This window comes from Penicillium cinerascens, assembly GCF_028974065.1.
Source record: "Penicillium cinerascens strain IBT 15544 chromosome Unknown contig_1_segment0_segment0, whole genome shotgun sequence".
Classification (NCBI taxonomy): domain Eukaryota; kingdom Fungi; phylum Ascomycota; class Eurotiomycetes; order Eurotiales; family Aspergillaceae; genus Penicillium; species Penicillium cinerascens.
Genome location: NW_026695287.1, coordinates 3,326,494 through 3,345,034, shown reverse-complemented (window position 1 = coordinate 3,345,034; position 18,541 = coordinate 3,326,494). Strand labels below are relative to the sequence as shown.

Here is an 18,541-nt window from a genome sequence, read left to right as displayed (position 1 = left end):
CATTCAGCTGCAACTTCGCATCCTGCGACTTCCCAGGGCAATTGCATTGACGTTTCTCCTCGATCACATCGGGTCCCCCGTTCCGGCAATGTCACACGAGAAAGAAGAACGGGCAGGGTCACGCCTGGACTCGGACTCGGTCGCGCCGGAGCTCCCAGCCATCCACCCGTCATTCATCAAGGTGGCCAGGCCTTATGTCTTTGAGCAGACAATCCAGGACAGCATCCAGGCCTTGGGTGTGAACCCTATGCGCGAGGAGTCATTGCGTTTGCAGGGTGTCTCATGGATTGATAACGTGCGCAAGGTGCTCCACCTGTATGTTCATGTCCGCTTGAGAGAATGCGGGAATGATACTAATCGAGAACACAGTCCTGTTCGCACCTTTAATACAGCTGTGATTTACTACCACCGGTTTCGGCTGTCGCATGCGGACAGTGAGTACAACTTCATGGTATGTTGACTTTACCCGTGGTTCTGGATGTTTGTTCTGACATTGTGCAGGATGCTGCGGCGGCGGCTCTGTTCACCGCTTGCAAGATTGAGGATACTCTGAAAAAGTCGAGGGATATTGTGTGTGCGGCGTACAATCTGAAGTTACCGCCCTCGGAGCACCTGTCTCCTGATAGTCCGGTATGTCATGACACTCAAGTGTGAACTCTCCAGGAACTGGCGGCTAACTTCCATGTCAGGTATTTGAAACCAATGCGCGGGGAATTATCGGCCTCGAAAGACTCATGCTCGAAGCGTCTGGCTTTGACTTCCGTACCCGCCACCCACAAAAGACTCTGGCCAAGCTTGCTCAGCATTACAAGCTGTCGAAAGAGTCCGAAGTGTCAGATCTGGCCTACCTTATCTCACTGGATCTCTACCGGACATTTGCACCAATCAAGCAGACAACGTCAACAATGGCATTTAGCTGCCTCGAGCTTGCAGGACGGCTCATGGATCAGCGCATAGACGCGGTGGAGTCAGGAAGAGATTATGCCCACTGGGACACAAGCCGCCCCGAAGTCATGGGTAAGATATTCACGACCTGCATACTTGCAGCTCATACTAACAATCCAAACAGAAACCCTTTTCGACATCCTCGAACTTTACACTCATCATCGCTCCTCAACATCCGTGGGCCCGCGTTTCCCAGCAGACCGCTTCCTCACCGTCCGAATCCCACTCAACCAAGAAGCGAGCGAACACCGCATTCCGCGTTACGCGCATTGGATAGACCGCCCACGCCAGCCCTATAACGTTGGAAACGCACAAAATAGCACACGGCCCAATGATGCAGATACTCCACGACTTCACCACCCATTGACGCCAACCGCAGCTAATGGAGATCGACACCAAACATCTGACCGTGGTAAGGACGCGGCCGTACGATTCATGCTTGATCACGACATCGCGGACTGCGAGAAGAGGCAAGTTGCAGAGTACTTCAGAGTGGAGATGGAAGAGTATGAGGTGGATGCATGAACATGGCTTGGTTTATGGATTTGCATGCTACGCTCTACATGGAGTCATATGGGGCCAGGTGGCATGGCTGGTTTAATGCTTATTTCGTGATACCCTTCCATTTTGTTCATAAAGAATAGATAATTCAATCTAGTTTTACCTAGACTGGGCAATGCGTCACTCCGACCTCCTTTGATGGTCAACACAAAGCTCCGTTACTGAGCAGTCTAATAAACTGACCGTCAGTAGTGATGGGGTCATTTAGACAATAGTGGTCAATTGACCGGAGGACCAACAGGCAATTCAAAACGATTAACAGAGCAATTTCAGGGTGTTCTTATGGCGGCCCGGATCCATTAAACTTGCTCTACATGCCACAGCTTCTTGCCAAGTCTGATCCCATGCATGGCCGTATTGATACAATGCAGGCTTATTCAATTATGCTCACACACGGTGTCGTTCCTTGCCGATCTTGTCAGCTACAGTAGTGAGGTGTTCGTGTTTAAGGGATGCACCAAGAAGCGCAAGAAAAACAATTCACTTGAGATAATTTCACTCCCAGCCTGCATACTTGCTTCACTGCACCAATTGTATCTCTCAACCAAGTTCCTCCGTCGGCTTTCCACCACGCGATTCTTGGCATTACTTCCTCCTTTCAGAGCGCGCGTCAGTCCGAACACCGAACGCCCTCTTTATTTTTATTTTAAATGATAAAACTGTACCCAACTATTACTCTCTTCGGGCCCGACGGACCAGACGGACACTGTCGTATTTCCGCGCTCTCAGCAAGTTCCAGCCCGTTAAGTCCGCTTATCGCCGATGGCCTTGGGAACCGAACCAGCCGTTCTTTTCGAAAGACTATAAAGGCGTGAAGACAAGATGCAAAGATTGATTAACAAAATTTATCAACGTCGAAAAGATTCCTCATCAACATGTCTTATACGGCGTCCCTCCCAAACCTCAACACCAAAGAGGCCATCACCGACGCCCTATACCGTGCCGCTATCGGCTTCGACCGCAATGACATCTCCATCTTCGACTCCACATTCACCGGAGAAGACTTCGTCTTCGAGCTAAAATTGGGCACAGACGAAAAAAGGACCATCAATGGTCTGCCTGCATTCAAAGCACAAGTCCTTAACCACGTCGGACCAATGGACACCACCCATATGATTAGCAACGTCCGAGTCAATCACAACGAAGGAGAGGATACTGCGTCCCTGACTGCATATGCATTGGCTCAGCACTGTCCGCCTGGCAGGGGCAAGGAGCCGGATGGACCAAAGTACATTTCCGGTGGGGAGTACGCGGTTGATCTTGTGAAGGACCTTGGCGATGGAATGTGGAAGATTAAGAAGTGGGTTTTGGATGTTATTTGGACACAGGGGGATCGCTCGGTGATGGGGGGTGCCTAGTTCTGAATAAAGGTCTTTTGTTTCTGTATACAGGAAGTTATAGGTTGAGTGAAATCTAATTGTGAAGTACTGTAACTCAGAAAGGGAAAGTGAGATAACGTTTATACAAGCTTTTTCAAGGTCCGAGATGGTGGGGAAAAAATACCTTTGTTTGCGATATTCCTCGGCTTCGTGATGACGAAATGCACATTGGCTTCTTCCCTGTCCTCTTTTAAATGATCATCTCCTCCGTACCTTGTATGATACTTCCCCAGGGATATAAGCTCAATCGACATGACCCTTTAAAATGTAAGGTTCTGGTTTATCATTAGTTGCGCCTGGGGCCTAATAGCGTTGGGAGTAGTAATCAGGCTATTCCTCACTTCCATATATAACACTTGGATTCGACACTGAGTCTCAGTTCAATGTTTGGTCCAGCAAATTGAAAAGTAGATTTCCCTAAAGACACCCATGCAGTGTTTCTCCGCCCAGTCTCTGAAATCACCCCAGTCTGTATTTGGCTGTCTTAAGTCGCCTTATTCTTAAACTTAGATCACTTTATCTATAGAGCGATGGTGTGACGTACTGTATAACGCCGTATCATACATGAAAGGCCTACAACGTCTGCGACCTCAATACATCTCCCATGCCCATTGACCTTTTCCATTCCACCCATTCCTCTGTTTGTTCACTATATAGAACCATTTAAACTACGATAGAAGCAATTCAACACAACGGCATGATGTGTGGTAATCACGGCGTTAGCCTTACGCCTTTCCATTCATAGGGAATTCGCTGTACTACCCCAGGCATATCATCCTCGTATTTTCCAAGAAAAGGCTTCAATTCGTGAGTAATGAGTGTACAATCCAAAAAGGATATCCCGAAATTGTGGCACTTTCACAGAAGCTTCAAGTACCATAGTGAAATGGACAGAGAGGTAGGGTGAATGGCAGCTGCCGCTAATCACAATAACTCTCATGATCCTAGGTCTGCTGCAAGCTAGCCGATGATGATTCTAACCCACGGGTAGACTCTTTGCAAGGCTATAGCAATGCCGTTGGATTCGAAAGACCCCGCATTATACACTTTTGTGGTCCTAACAGCATCCCTAGGAGGATTCACGACAATTTTCCCTTCCCCAGTCAGACGAGTAGGGCTGATCAACTCCTCATTGGCAACGATGCTGTTTTCGAAAATCCCCTCGGTTTTGCGACTCCCAGCCTTAAGGTACGCCTTCTCGCCTTTATGGTAAAACCATGTCGTGCAGCGGAAGAAGTATTTTCTTTTGTAGACGAAAATACTGGATTTGGCTGGGATGACGTAAGTATCTTCAATGCGTTTGATTTGCGAGGTTTCCGACGAGGTGAAAGTTTTGGACTCGGTTGACCCGTTGACAGTCGCCGAAAAGCCGAAACCGCTAAAACCGGCACTAGCTGAGACCGATTCAGAGACCTCTCTCCCTTCAGTAACAACCATTCCGAGCTCAGTAGACTCCATTTTCGTCCGCGTGCCTTCGCTCTCGTTCTCAATGCTGAACTGGAAAGCCCATTCGCACTTGTAGAGCTCCACATCTGTAATCGCGACCCAGTCCCAGCCGAAGTCTTCCCTCAGTTGCCCAACAAGCCGATCTCCCTCCACCACATCGCGCTCGTTTCTCTTTAAGCCGTTGCGTTCATTGGGGTTATAAACGATTCTGTGGGCAAGAGGGGATGGCTGCTGATGCGAGGTTTCGGACATAATGCTGGGGATGTAGGGGTAATATTGCAAGAATGAGCAGGTTGCCTTGTAAATAAGAACGAAAGGGTTTTAGAGACTTTGAGTGTAAAAATAATTATCGAATCTGTCCTACTTGTAGAACTGACACCCTCCTATTTATACCAACTCACGACTTTGATAAGCGACTCGTCGTTTCTTGATCTAGGCGTCTATATTATACGTACAAAACAGCGGTGAAATCAATTTGTATAGATGACGGGACTTTAAAGCTGAAGACACGTATGTGAAGATGTAGGACACCTAGATAGGTATTCATGATGTTCAGAATTCTGGGCGTGAATGCAGTGTAACTGTTGTGCTACCGACGCTATAAAAGCGAGGCATCCGTTTTGGCAAGTACTTGACAATGCTGGTCCTAGATGCCTTAACAGATTGGTCTGTTGGGGTCGTTCTGACCGCTAGCTTTTGCAGGGATAGGTAGACCTCGCCCAAACCCGCGGGTAGACGGGTTGGACCCGACCCGTACCCGTTTCTTGGCGGGTTTTGGGTCGAGGGTATGGACCCGAAGGTCGGGTACGGGTTGAGATATTAAACCCGCGGGTTACCCGCGGGTTACCCACGGGTTGGTAAACAATACAAACATGAAGAACCTCGTGATATGTATATATTATGCATTTATGGGCTGTATTTATAGGTATCTAGCTTATAGGTAGTGTATTCCTGCAGAAATAAGGTCAAGGATAAGTATGAATGTCTTCAATTCTAGAACCAAACTAATAAACTATGAACTGATCATCATTATGCCGCGGCCGCTTCCTAGATCTTCCTGAGACACGCTATTATGTCTCTGGTAGAGGAATATCTTCCTCCTCGTTACTATCCTTATAGCCTTTAGTGTCTGGTTTAGATGCAACACTCTTTCTTCTCTTTCCAAGAGCACGTTTCGAGGGACCTTCCGTTGTTGATTGCGTTTGAACAAGGACTAAACCTACCTATATATCGTCCTTATTACTCTCCTCATTATCACTAATTAGGTCGATAGTACCCTCTTGTTGTTGGGCATCTTTCTCTTTATGATCCGCTTCTATCTCCCCTGCAGAAAGATACTCCTTCCGAAAAGCGATTTCGTCCTCTTCGACTTTAAATTGCGTCGTACATCTATACAATATAATCTCCTAGATTATTATAGTATTTAGTGAGCCTCGACGATAGTGATAGATATCCCGAGTAGTATTAAATAGCCGCTCAACGCTAGCGCTAGTTATAGGAATTGAGAGTATATCACGCGCGAGCTTTGTAAGCGCAAGGAATGTAATCTAGTTCTCCTTCCAGAACGCTCGTATTAGAATACTAGAAACAATAGCTAAGGTATATATATTAGTATAAGCCTAGTGATTAATAAAATAAGGATACTTACTACTATCGAGATATCTTATAAGCTTGTCCTGCTAGCTAGCTTAGATAGTCTGATCTAGACTAATCATCCGATCAAGGTCTATGCCTACACTCTACGTAGAAGATCCTTTACCGTTCTCTATCTATTCCTCTAATAGACGTTACTTATATAGTTCAAAGTAGTCCACGAGGCTTTACCTATATCTAGTAAGCCACTTAGGGCCCCAATCTTTACTCTAGAAGAACTAGAGCTTATATTATGGTGCGAGCATTATACTAATAGCAAAGAGATCACTAGGAATATCATCTATCTTACTATAGTACTGCCTAAGCTTTTCCTCCGCCGTATAGAGAGCGGTAAGCATAAGCTTCTTCTAGGCTATCTTCTTTCTTGTAAGCTGCTTAATCGACTTCTTAAGATAGTCGAAGAGCTTATTATAGATAGCAAAGATAAGGTAGACGGTGACATCTTTGGTTTTCGATAGCGTAGTGGTGAACTGGAAGAACGGCTATATAATCTAGAGTAAATAGTTAATCTGACGCTATTGCTCTTAGTCAAGTATAAGATATAGATAGCCGTACTTTGAGCAAAACTTATCTAAGATGGATTACAGTCGTTTAGCACGACGAAGTATTAGAAACGTCGAATTCCACCGCGTACGAATGTCTTGTATCGGAATAAGAGCTATAGAATCTGTCTGGAGGCTATAGAAAGCTTCACGGCGCTATAGGCTTACGTTGATAAAGATAGCTAAGCTTCGAAGCTATAAAAATAGATTAGAAGTAGGTTTTTAATAGGTTTAATAGTGACGAGCCTTATTTAAAGTGTTAATGATCTCCCGTTTTTGTTGTCTAGAACGAATTGATTAGTCCTAGGATTTAGTCTATTATATTTGAGTAGTGTCGTTCTTTGGATTTACCTTTATCTAACCTAGGAGTTGCTTCAAGCTTAGTTAGATAATATAGGCAATATATAGAACGCGAATGATTACGGTATTATCGCTAAGATTAAGGGACTAGATAGTCTCTTAGATGCTTACTACTAAAGTGTTATTGTTCGATGTATTATCGATAGTGATTGTAAGTACTCGATCAGTTAAATTATACTTCTGTAGAAGCTAGAACAGAATAGCGCTAAGGTTAATACCTAAGTGTGTTCTATAAAGAGGCTCAAATCCTAGAAGTAGCTCCCGATAATTCTAGTCTTTATTAAGGAAGTAGCCCGTAACTACCATAAATGCCTACTGGAAAGGAGATATCCAACAGTCAAGGGTAATAGAAATCTTTCTATCTTTAGGAAGTTTCTACAGTATATTCTAATGGCGTTCGAGCACCGTACTTCGTAGCTAGCGCTATACTACCTTTGCAGATGGAATATTAAGCTGTCTTGGGGCATTTTGGGCTATAGATATTATATCACGGAACCCTAGATGCTCTAGAAGCTAGAAGGGTAGCCTCAATTCAGTAATAAATCGAAGAAGACTTAATTCCCATTTTTCCTAGCTAAATAGAGTATCGACTAGAGGGCTCCGCGCCTATAGAAGTAGTCGAAATCAGTATATATCTTATAGACTATTAGGCTAGCTTACCGCTTATATAAATTGCCTAATATTTTGGCTTTTTGGCTTCCTACTATAGCTAGTAGTATATTTCTTCATCGTGGAAGTTCCATTTCTAAGCCCTAGGTAATCAAGGATAGCCTTATAATACTTATATATAACCTTCGGCGCGCCATCACTAGCCCTAGCCACCTAATTAAAGTGGTGCTAAACGTCGGAAGAGTGTCGCGAGTCCTAGCGTATACGCTTCTTCCTTCCGAAGTCCGTTTGTAGCCACTATTATATATAGTCATCACTCATTATTTTAGAGTAGACCACGTATATAGTGATACGATTAGGTCGAACGCTCTCGAGGGAACTAGGCACTAAGGGCGAAGGTAATCCTAGTAGGATAAAATCAGTATCGCCTATAGAGCTCGCGACACAAGCGAAGTTTTATTGGCTAATCGATAGATTAAGGGTTAGATTACCTAATAGGAGGAGTTGAAGGTTATCTAAAAGGTCTATATTATATAAAGATAATACGTAGGTATTAGTGAATTGAGACATCTAGTGATATAATAATTAACGAGCACTTAGCTAAGGATAGTTAAAAGTCTTACAAAAGAATTTCAACGCGTAAGCGTAGATTCTAGGGCCTCGTAGTACCCTATTCTTCTAAAGTGAAAAATATAATATATCAACAAAGGCCTATATAGGTAGATAAAAGCTATGCTTATTAGCTTATAGCCTATATATATAATAGGTAACCCGTGGGTAACCCGCTTATAACCCGTAAACCCATAGGTAACCCGTTTTCCTTAAATAATTTCCTTCTAAGTCTTCAATCAAGGTAAAATCAATCCACTTTTTCGCATTTAATAGCTTAAATAAGATAAAAGAGCATTCGATTAGTTAACGTATAGCTTAATGAATATATGCTAATTGTTGTGAGATCAAAAATTCCTTATAAGCTATAGGATTGCAAGGATAATATAGAATTATATTGTCCTTGCAAAAATATACGTACTGCATTCTATAGTTTATATATATTTCCGCACTTCTAATGATAGTTTTGATGAATATTAGTTTTTACAACCCCAATAATATTATATAGTCCTCAAAGCGAAATATATAAGATTACTGCTATTTATTAATTAGAAAATAGACTAATTTCTTAATCTTTTATAAGGGAAAGAGGGTTTTGTTAATTAGAACCACAGAGGTGACCGAAACAGATGTAAATAACGGTATTTTATTGAGGTTAATCAGCAGTTTTGTGCGTCTTGGCGTAGACTAAATTAGGATATTTATGCCAAAACGGGTTCTTGGCGGGTAACCCGCGGTTACCCGCTAAGAACCCACGGGTCTACGGGTATGGGTTTTGGGTATTGGGTATGAACCCGACCCGCGGGTACGGGTCCTGAAGTTGGACCCAAACCCGACCCGAAGCGAGGTCTAGTCCTTATTTATCTTCTTTAAGACAGTGCTTAATAGGACTCTTCCAGCGCGGATATTAATAGATTCCTATTTAAATCGAAGGTCGTAGTCCTTCGAGGGTTCCTTAATAGTGCCGTCAAGGATACTCATTAGGCTATCCTATTCGAGGGCTACGGAGATATTTTCTCGCCATTAACGATAGGTAGGCGCGCTAATAAGTCTCTCTACCTATACGTAGTCTCCACTACGCTTAATAGCACGGAATGCGTACTTAATACGCTTCTTGCTATCCTCGGGGATGTCGCTACCTAGGATAGGCGACTAACTCTTTAGACGGCGTGCTGAGGATATACCGCGGGCACTAGAGGCCCTTAGAGGATCGTTATCCTTAGAGCCGTCTCTTTCTTTAGCATCGCTATCGTTGCCGTCGTCTTTATTATCCTCGGAGGACGGGTCATCGTCGTCGAAGGGTCCATTAGGCTACTATTGAGTGCTATCCAGTGTATACGGCTACTTATAAGCCGTTTCGCGCGATATCTACGCGCTTAGTCCATCGTCTTCAGGTTCCACGAGCGTTCTCAACGACGTCTATAGAACTAGGTGTTACGGAAATACTCCAGCGACAGCGGTTGTGGCTATAGCATTAGCCGTCTTAGCACGGGTCGATGATGGTATAATGCTATACTATCTATACGACCAAAGGGCCTCTCAGAGGTGAGGTAAACTAGGCGGGTATCCGGTGTCTATGGTTCAGACAACCGGGCTTATAACCTATTAAGAATTAGGGGGTAGATAATTAGACGAAAAGAAGATAGATAGGTAATTGATGGTAAATTCTGATTGTCTTTTCTACTCGTTCTCAGGGGGATATTTATATCCTACCCCTGAGAACTATTTTCTAAGAGAAATGCATACAAAAATGTTCTCCTACACCGCTGCCCGGTGTCCATGGGGAAACCCCCTAAAAAGAAGCAAAGAAGGCGATATAGATAAGGAACCTGCATATACGGGCGCCCATTTCCAATAACCTCATGGGCCTAGCTGACCAATCAGCAGCCATCGGGGCAGAGAGATGCCGACCGATATTGGCGCCTTAGGATGAGGGCTCCAATTTCCAACACCTTGATGCATGATGTTTGGATTGATGGGAATATGCAGAAGATTTATACGTATTGTGAGTTCAGCAAGGCTGAGATGGTACAGTTGGCGAGAAATGCAGTCGATATGTGCTGGGCACAGGATCATGTCAAAGGGGCGATTTACAAAGAGCTTGATGAGATTGATACCCAAGGATAGGGTACAGCAGTTTACTTCATATAAGTACAGGAATTACATGGAAAGTCCGAGGACCATGAAAATAGGCCTCCCAGTCATATCCCCATAGCCCACTTCAGCCGCTCATAGACCAAAAAGCTCGTGGCGACCATTGGCACCACCTTGATGTATCCAATTGTCATGCCAACATAAAAGCCCCGGAATCCTTTCTCGGACCAGATCTTGCGACATGTCTCGGCCATTCCAAGACGATTGCCACCGACCTGCATCCGACGACGCAGGACCTCTAGAGGATAGGAAGCAGTCTGAGCAATCACACCAGCGAGTCCACCGGCAAATAGTTCTGCAGCGGTTACAAGTTGCGGTCGTTCTGGGTGTTTAGATGACCGTTTTTCTGACACTGTATACGGTGCGAATACAGGGCGGCGCAACCAATCACCAATGATCTCATGGGTGAAAAATGACATTCCCGCGTAGGGGATCATTCCGAGGATTGTAGGGCCAAATCCGCGATAAAAGTTCGTAATTCCTAATTGCGGCAAGAAACCTTTCAAATGCCGGGGGCGCAGAGGGGCGTCATGTTCGTGGTATATCTGAAGACAAATATCTTTCCAGCTGGGTCGATGCGTTCGAGTCTCGATGGCTAATCGAACCCGGATGAGATCTAGCGGGTACGTGAATAGAATCGATGCGCTTCCCGCTAAACTTCCGGATAAGAGTTGTCGTAGTGGTGTCTTTTTATCTGGCGTTGGGATGATTATTGCTCGAATCTGTTCATATGCAAGGAAGTTGATAGCGGCGTATGGAAATTTCTGGAGTAAGGTGGCTGAGTGACCTTTATAGAGCCCTCTGAAGCCTTCTTTATGTCTGATTGCCGTAATAGCGGACATAAAGCCCGCCCAGCTACCGGTGTATCTGGCAAATTCTGGAGTGGAAGTCTGGAAAAGTATTTTGACGCGATCAAGTGGTGCAACAAGGGATTTTGCCTATCCCGTGTTATTATTTTTGGGAAGAAGCCAAAAGCAAATCGCACTTACAGCACATCCCGCCAGTCCTCCGGCCAGACCGCTCTTTATTATGTATTGGAAACTCCGCGTCTGTGCTGCTGGTTCATAGCTCTTCTGTGGCTTGGCCACCGATTCTGTACTGGGTATTTTGAGTTCGCCTGCACTATCTGGGATAGTACGCGGCGGTGCCATCTTTACGTACCACCACCCATAAGAAGATAGGATTGCGGCCTTAATCGGTGAATGTCAAACCAAAAGGAACGTGGATAGACGTCTTCTGCAATAAGACTTTCCACACCGCCTACTTAAAGAGTCTCAGTCGATCAATACGTGTAGCCGCACCACACCTCTTCGTTACTCTAGAATCCCCTATCTTAAAGCTATAGGGGAAATTACTTCAAGCCAGCCATTAAATCGGGTCGGTCCATTATTCAAAACCTGACGGCGGATCATTGACCAACAATGGGTTTCCCGCTTCCCCTTCTTTTGGTGCGCCAATAAAGTCCAACAGGGAAAAGGCATTAGCAATTTGACACGCAAACCCTCAGACATCTGGCTATCTACGTCGAGAGTGGCTAAAGACGCATAAAGATTCTCCAGATAAGGTCCGGGATGAGCTCTATATAGAGGAATAGTAGAGGTAGGAGAAGGATAAGCGCAAAGGCGGTAAAATTCTAGGGCGTGGAGCGTGGAACCCACCTATTAACAGCGTGTTCTCCCGTCCCACCCTATTAGCTGCGCCCGTCCCCCATAGCACAGGCAGGCACAGCAAGCATAGCCTCAATTCCCACCGTATCATGCGCCCCGTCCGACACTGTTAAATAAGCGGCGAGATTTCCTGTTACTACGTACCTACTACTCTCACCATCACGTACATAATCTAAACGGCTTCTATCCATCTATCAACTATAACGCCCCGCGCAGTTGGTTCCCTTAGTGATTCCTTCACTCAACACAAGGATATTGTTGACACACGCAGGACAAATGTAATCAAAAACCCTATCGCATCAACATCTAGCGACAATGTTCGAATGGCTCAAGAGCTTCTTCGCTGGCAATGCGTCCACTAACTGGAGACGTAAGCGGGGCGCCAGGGCCTACCAGAAACGAGTGCGGGCCCTGGAACGCAACTTACGGCGGCAAGCAAATAATGAAGACATCGAGGACCGTTATTTCTATTTCAGCCCAAATACTACCTTACATCCACCGGGTGAATCGGTTAAGGAATACCGCAGGAAACATCCTCGCCCTGCATAAAGTACACTTAAGTGCGTTGAATATGGCGATATTAGGGAGGGTGAATTTGGGTGAGGGTGATTCGTGATACACAGTATGGCTTCCTTTGCGCTTATTTTTCTCCCTATTCTGTTTCTCTTGCTGCAGTTATGATTAGTAATGCATTGGTACCATACACACGAGGCACCAACGTGGTCGGCATATCTTCACTACAAATTAGTGGAATCTCGGATAATTTAACCCTTCTGTATATGAACCTATTCAGAACCAAGCCGCAGGAAAGCGCCTATATACGCTTGTCTATATATGCAAATTTGCTTCATGTACGAAGTTATCAGCGGGGGATTCCATCTCTTTATCTCAATGGCTCTTCTGTATATAATTATGCAGATCTCAGATAGTGCTAATTTCTATATCTGTTCAGTCTTCATGGGTACTATTTACTACAGACCCAAGGATGGGTGTGAATAGCGGCCATTAGATCCACTAGATGGAAACTTTTCATCTCTCTCGGTCATTTCGACGCTTGCGGACCTCCTGCGGTTCCGGTAGGTATCTCGCCGTAACGGATAAACCAGAAGCAAGCACGACCAGGAGTACCCAGATGGCATAACCTCCCAATAGCTGAGTTCTCGCTCCAATCGCAAAGAGAGTGGTGAAGAGAGCTGGACAGAAAGCCCTCAAAACGCTGATGCTGGTCAAGGCCAGAGCATTGAGCGTGCCCAGGAACCTCGGCGAGGGTGAAATGTCGTTAATGGCCAGCTGGATTGCCGTGAAACTCATGCTAACTCCACAACCGATAGCCAGCGTCGTCGGCGCGAAGACCCAGAAAGCTTTGACGGATGTATCCGTCCCTATCCGCAGGAGGGAACTGGAAAGGGGGCAGCACAGGAAGAAAAACGGATAAGCAAGGGCACAGATGCGTATCACCCCCTTCGTTCCGATTCTTCGCTGTAATACTGGGAAGACAAGGAGAAGCCAGGCAGCTTGCGCGGCGCCGTTCAGACCCATCATCAGGGAGATTTGCAGAGGCGTGAAACCGCATCCTCCGAGGCGCACAGGCGTGAACCACCAGACAGGAACAATGGCCGTATAGGCAAAGGCGAGCATCATGATGTGCGCGTATATGTAGAGAACTATGGCCACCCCGGGGGATTTCGAAAGTTCCCATGTCGTGAGATTGCCGCGCTGGGCTGCCGCGTCAGATCCTGCTTCTTCGCCATCCTCGGCCGGCTCCTTCTTCAACGTCTCTTGAACAAACAAAGCGGTAGATACAGCTGCGGTGGCTCCAACCAGCGCTACCACCAGACTGGACAGCGCGTAGGGATAGTCCTTGAAGAAATGGACGCCTCCAAAGGCACCTGGGTACTGGCTCGCCGGATCGGCAAGGGCACCGCCTAGAAGGGGACCGAGGAAGATACCAACGTTTCCGCTGAAGGCGAACCAACTGAATGCTCTCGCCTGGGTCTTGGCCGTGCTGTGCTCGGCCACCATAGTGCGAATAGTGACGATGGACCCAGCAAAGATACCAGCAAGGCATCTTAACAAGATCATCTGCGGAATAGTCTTTGCCATGCCAAAGAGACCCGTCGCAAAGGTCACGCCGAAAAGTGAGAAGACCAAGACCGGCTTGCGCCCCAAACGATCGGCTGCTCGACCCCAGAAGATCATGACGATAGCCTGCGTCAGAGAGAATAATGATTCAATCAATCCACTATAGAAGCCTACATCCGAGTCCGCAACACTCCCGTTGTCCTGGATCATTTGGTTGACATAAGGGAAGATGGAGAAGAAGGCCAGAGGCTCAATCACCCGGGCGTAGCAGAGGAGCAGGACCTGGACCTTGGGCAGGGGCTTTTCCTCATCATCACTGTCTGAGCCGTCTCCATCGCTGCTTGGCACTGTCGAGCCGTTTGGAGGGTCCGTTTTGCGTACATCACCATGTGTAGCGGTGCCGGAGGCCAGCAGAGCTGTAGTCTCATCTACATATTCGCTTTCCTCGTGTCGGGAAGTGGCGGCATTCCGGCAAAGGTGATGTCTGTCTGCCCCAGGAGTAGTGGCGACCATGTCTGGACAGATAAACCGACGGCGTTTGGTAAAGGTCAAGATTACAAGTCTTGATCGAATAGGATCTTTTTGTCCAAGGTCCCCGAAGCCCCACTCCGCGTTGGATAATCGGAGTTATGTAAACCCGATTAGGTATTACATACCATACAATACTACGTTCACTCTTTGAAGCCGTGTAATATATGGTAATCTGTGAAATTATCCGTCATGTCGATTGGGTAAACTCAACTCATTTCTATACTTCTCCTGTATGTCATTTTTATCTCTAGCGTGAGTGGCATGCCCTTCGCCAGGAGATCAATCAATTTGGTCCGTATCCAAAAACTTGATAAGAGCGAATCCCACACCTGAACCCCACAGTATTCAAGCCCAGGCCCCAACAATACTCATGCAAAATGCACCCAGAAAAACCAGAATGCAAGCATAAACTCTCCGTCTCCCATAAAGAACGCGCCAACTCTCATCGCTGAGGAAATCCTCGGACATCAATTCCACAAGCGAGGCAAAAATCAATAGCCCGGCAGAAATAGCATTCATGACGCCCACTAGGAGCAGGCCGACCTCCGAGTCCGGGCTGTATAGCGTATGGGTTGCGAGGCCGATGGCTTGTCCGATTGGGGTCCTGAGCCAGTATCAATATTTCCATTCTTGAATGAGTGGGCATGAAGCCTAACGTACGTGCAGCCGTATGCAAATGACATGATCCAAGGTTGGAGTTGTCTGTCGGACCAAGGGAGTGAGGCGATTCGTGATCCTAGCGCCAGGCCTTCGAAAGTTTCTATAGGGTGTGGTCAGTTTGATCAAGCAGTTCGGACCAAAGGTATAAAAGCTCACGGTGAAAGACGATGGCAATCAAGAGAATCACAAATTCATTCCCAACTGACACACTTAGTGACATGCCGATGAACACACTGTGAAACAGAATTCCCATCTCGAGAAGATAGACCTGCATCGTTTCTTTGTTCTGTTTCTGCTCCGGGGTCAAGTCGAAATGGTCTTCGCGTCGCTCGATATCTGGCTGGATTGCTCCGTTCTCTTTTTTGTGATGGGTTTGAGTTTCGGGGGCCGATGCAACACGAATGATTTCCTCTGAGCCTTCGCCCATGCGATTCATGGCTCTGCTGATACTCGACGACCTTCCAATTAGTGGACCCATGTCTCTAAGATGAGGTCGCCCTTCCAGTGCAGGCGAATCCGATCTTTGAGACTGAGGCTGATTGGGATATCCTGTCTCATTCATTTTCTCCGCTGGGGGCTGTCTCTCGTCATAACGGAGCGAGGATGCCCTCTCAGCTTTGTGTTGCCTCCCTCCACGGCAAATATTCTGAGCTGGACTAAACACCATCTCAATAACAGTGACAAGAAAGATACCGCCTAGTGCAATAGCACCTGGCATAGCCGGGTAGTCCTTTGTCCAGAAATCCGACAGACATGGGTCACCCAGGGAAGTAAACGCTGTTGGTAGAAGATGCACGAATGCAGTAGCGATAAGCACCCCGGTTCCGAAATGACTGACGAAAAATAGAAACGAGGTTGGGATATGCAGGCGAGGGAATCGAGTGGCGAGAATAGGGAACGCACAAGCAACAGTCGATGTGCCCAGGATAATAAAAAGGGCTGCAACATGCAATGGGAGGTTGTACGCATCACCGCCGACACCTCCATTTGCGCACTTTGATCGTTTGACCGGCGCTGTATACTGTTTCTCGATAGATTGTTCAACAATAAATTGTTGTTTCGAGGTAAAATACCCGCCCAATTTACTAGACGAGATAAGTATTGCGACACAGAGCACTGAGAAGAGCCACAATGCCCAATCTTTGATGGTCTGGAACGATGGGTATGTATTGTTTAAAGTTGGGTTTCTTGGGGCAGCTAGAGTGCCCGGCTTGGTGGGCCCGAGGTGCTCTGCTCAGACAGTCAGAAACCAAAAGGGCCCTCTATAAAGATAATATTCCTACCTGACAGGGTCAGAGACACCCCGCGGCCCGCGCCCGAGGAGTATTTCTCCGTATCAGATTCCTCTATATGCGGAACATATCCCCAACTCAGACCACCGTGAGGCCCAGTGGTACCCTTTTCTTCAGACTTGTTCTCGCGAATATTCGCAATTCCATTGAGATCTTGGCGGGTGGTCAGATCAGGGGCGAAGAGCGGCGGGTTCTGGTTCCATTCATCGTGCAGCAGAGTATCGTCGGTCCGGGATGGGCAATTCATGGCGCCAAGACGTTGTTGATTTTTCTCGACAGAATTCTTGGGTATTTCAAGAGTATTCACAAGTTAAGGAACACAACAGGAATTTCTAGCCACAAATCCCCAGGCAGCATCGATTCCTCTGTCTTGGCGTGAGGTGGGCTCTGGGCCAAGTTGCTTGGCAGCGGACCCTCAACTTCCGCCGTGATTCGCCATGAGGAATAAATCGGGTAGGTATTTTTAAATCTCGGTGCTTGTACACTAAAGACGGATAATCTGACGTTCTCAGCCTTGTAGTAGTGGGGCATGATGTTAAGGAGCGTCAAATCTGCTGCAATTTCCATGCAGATAGCCCGAGCGATGGAAACCATCTCGCACGAAGTGATTTATTTGGAGGGAGCCTTTTTCTCCCCCCTTCCATCAGGGGAGTTGATTTTAGCTCAAGTAAATCTAGATGGGCGATACAGGATGGCGTCGGAGACTCGGTTGGGTGTAGCGCGAAGCCCGAAGCAGAGAGGAATTCGATTCTCATTCTCGGGCCGTGGATCTCGGGGTCAATTATCGATCCTGGCTGATAAACTGGATAATTAGCATCGAGTATATTCGAGTTCCTTTCCCTAATATTCGAGGCAGTCCTCGCTCTTGCCTATACACTCTGTATCCCCACGAGACATCTTACATCTCATTCTGACTTCATCCAAGTCCTTACGATGGGATTGTGGAAATCGTCATGGTTCCAACATAATCAGGACCAGGATACACGACCCAGGTTCACAGAACTGAGGTCCTCAAAATGGTTCATCATATTTTGTCGTCTCCTTCGCCTCCGCAACAGATATCTTCATGTACGGGTTGATCGTACCGGTGACACCCACCGCACTACGAGACAGAGTGGGAATTTCTCAAGAGAACATACAAGCCTGGACCTCAATTCTCCTAGCTTTATTCTCAGCTTCCATGCTGGCCTTCTCGCCCGTTGTCGGGTACATTACAGATCGATTCGGAGTCACGGAAATGGCCTTTGGAATAACGAACATGAGGTTCTCCGCTGGCAGTCTTATTGGACCATTCTTTGCTGGCTTTATTCGTCAAAGCGCTGGCTGGAAAGCCATGACGTGGGCGTTAGGATTGATGGCCGGGATGTCGGCTATCCCAATCTTGCTCTTTATGGCCGGCTGGATTTTCAGTGATCCTGCAAGGTTGGGAGATGAGGATCAAGACACAGATGTCGTTTCTAATCCTTAAGCTAGGTAAGCTTGCAAAGAACTCTGTGTTCAACATCTGACTGGTTGGTTGGCAAAAGTGATACCTGGCTACATAGTAGTAAAGCTTCCGATACTCTCAAACAACTCTCTCAGATCAGACCCGATGACTTTCCACGCATCGGGTATTAAATGCCATGAAGATAAAAGATCAGCTTCAGCATTTGAATAGAAGCTATGTACACATTTTACACCCCATATCCGCTGCGAAATATCTAAGCAGAGAGCAAAGTTATCGCAGAAAAAGCAAGCCTAGCCATCCCCCATCAGGTATTGCCCTTCCATATCTGCATGCACTGAGGAGACTTCGTATTCTCTCCGCATCCATGGGGTATCTCAGCAACCCCAGGCCTCGTCAGTAATCGAAAGCATAGTCATCAAGTCGAGGATCAATCCAGACCCCAGATCCAATAGGAAAAGAACATAAAAAGAAAATAGCGGACCAAAAAGGTAACCAAAAACAGCCATGAATGAATAAAGATCATCCCCGTGCCTTAAGCGAACCTAAAGCATAAGACAAGTTCAATTGAAGGTCTTGCCAGTCGTCATGGTTTTGGTACAATGGG

The 18,541-nt window shown here is 46.5% G+C and overlaps 6 protein-coding genes across 6 annotated transcripts; 2 read left to right on the top strand and 4 right to left on the bottom strand.

Moving 5' to 3' along the window:
* Nucleotides 1–88: 88 nt before the first annotated feature.
* Nucleotides 89–1,470, top strand: N7498_002790 (putative cyclin; the record flags this gene model as incomplete). Its single annotated transcript, XM_058449852.1, has 5 exons — nucleotides 89–315; nucleotides 370–451; nucleotides 502–630; nucleotides 690–1,017; nucleotides 1,070–1,470. The coding sequence occupies 5 exons, from the start codon at nucleotides 89–91 to the stop codon at nucleotides 1,468–1,470; spliced, it is 1,167 nt and encodes a 388-aa protein (XP_058312196.1).
* Nucleotides 1,471–2,381: 911 nt separating this feature from the next.
* On the top strand, nucleotides 2,382–2,864 carry N7498_002789 (nuclear transport factor 2 family protein; the record flags this gene model as incomplete). The annotated part of the gene is made up of 1 exon (XM_058449851.1): nucleotides 2,382–2,864. The coding sequence occupies one exon, from the start codon at nucleotides 2,382–2,384 to the stop codon at nucleotides 2,862–2,864; it is 483 nt and encodes a 160-aa protein (XP_058312195.1).
* A 981-nt stretch (nucleotides 2,865–3,845) lies between these two features.
* Nucleotides 3,846–4,583, bottom strand: N7498_002788 (uncharacterized protein; the record flags this gene model as incomplete). The annotated part of the gene is made up of 1 exon (XM_058449850.1): nucleotides 3,846–4,583. One exon carries the CDS (start codon nucleotides 4,581–4,583, stop codon nucleotides 3,846–3,848), a length of 738 nt encoding a protein of 245 aa, XP_058312194.1.
* A 5,722-nt stretch (nucleotides 4,584–10,305) lies between these two features.
* On the bottom strand, nucleotides 10,306–11,409 carry N7498_002787 (Mitochondrial carrier protein LEU5; the record flags this gene model as incomplete). Its single annotated transcript, XM_058449849.1, has 2 exons — nucleotides 10,306–11,196; nucleotides 11,248–11,409. The coding sequence occupies 2 exons, from the start codon at nucleotides 11,407–11,409 to the stop codon at nucleotides 10,306–10,308; spliced, it is 1,053 nt and encodes a 350-aa protein (XP_058312193.1).
* A 1,545-nt stretch (nucleotides 11,410–12,954) lies between these two features.
* On the bottom strand, nucleotides 12,955–14,520 carry N7498_002786 (MFS transporter; the record flags this gene model as incomplete). The annotated part of the gene is made up of 1 exon (XM_058449848.1): nucleotides 12,955–14,520. The coding sequence occupies one exon, from the start codon at nucleotides 14,518–14,520 to the stop codon at nucleotides 12,955–12,957; it is 1,566 nt and encodes a 521-aa protein (XP_058312192.1).
* Nucleotides 14,521–14,883: 363 nt separating this feature from the next.
* Nucleotides 14,884–16,737, bottom strand: zrfD (putative plasma membrane zinc ion transporter; the record flags this gene model as incomplete). Its single annotated transcript, XM_058449847.1, has 4 exons — nucleotides 14,884–15,142; nucleotides 15,199–15,298; nucleotides 15,355–16,428; nucleotides 16,482–16,737. 4 exons carry the CDS (start codon nucleotides 16,735–16,737, stop codon nucleotides 14,884–14,886), a joined length of 1,689 nt encoding a protein of 562 aa, XP_058312191.1.
* Nucleotides 16,738–18,541: the final 1,804 nt, after the last annotated feature.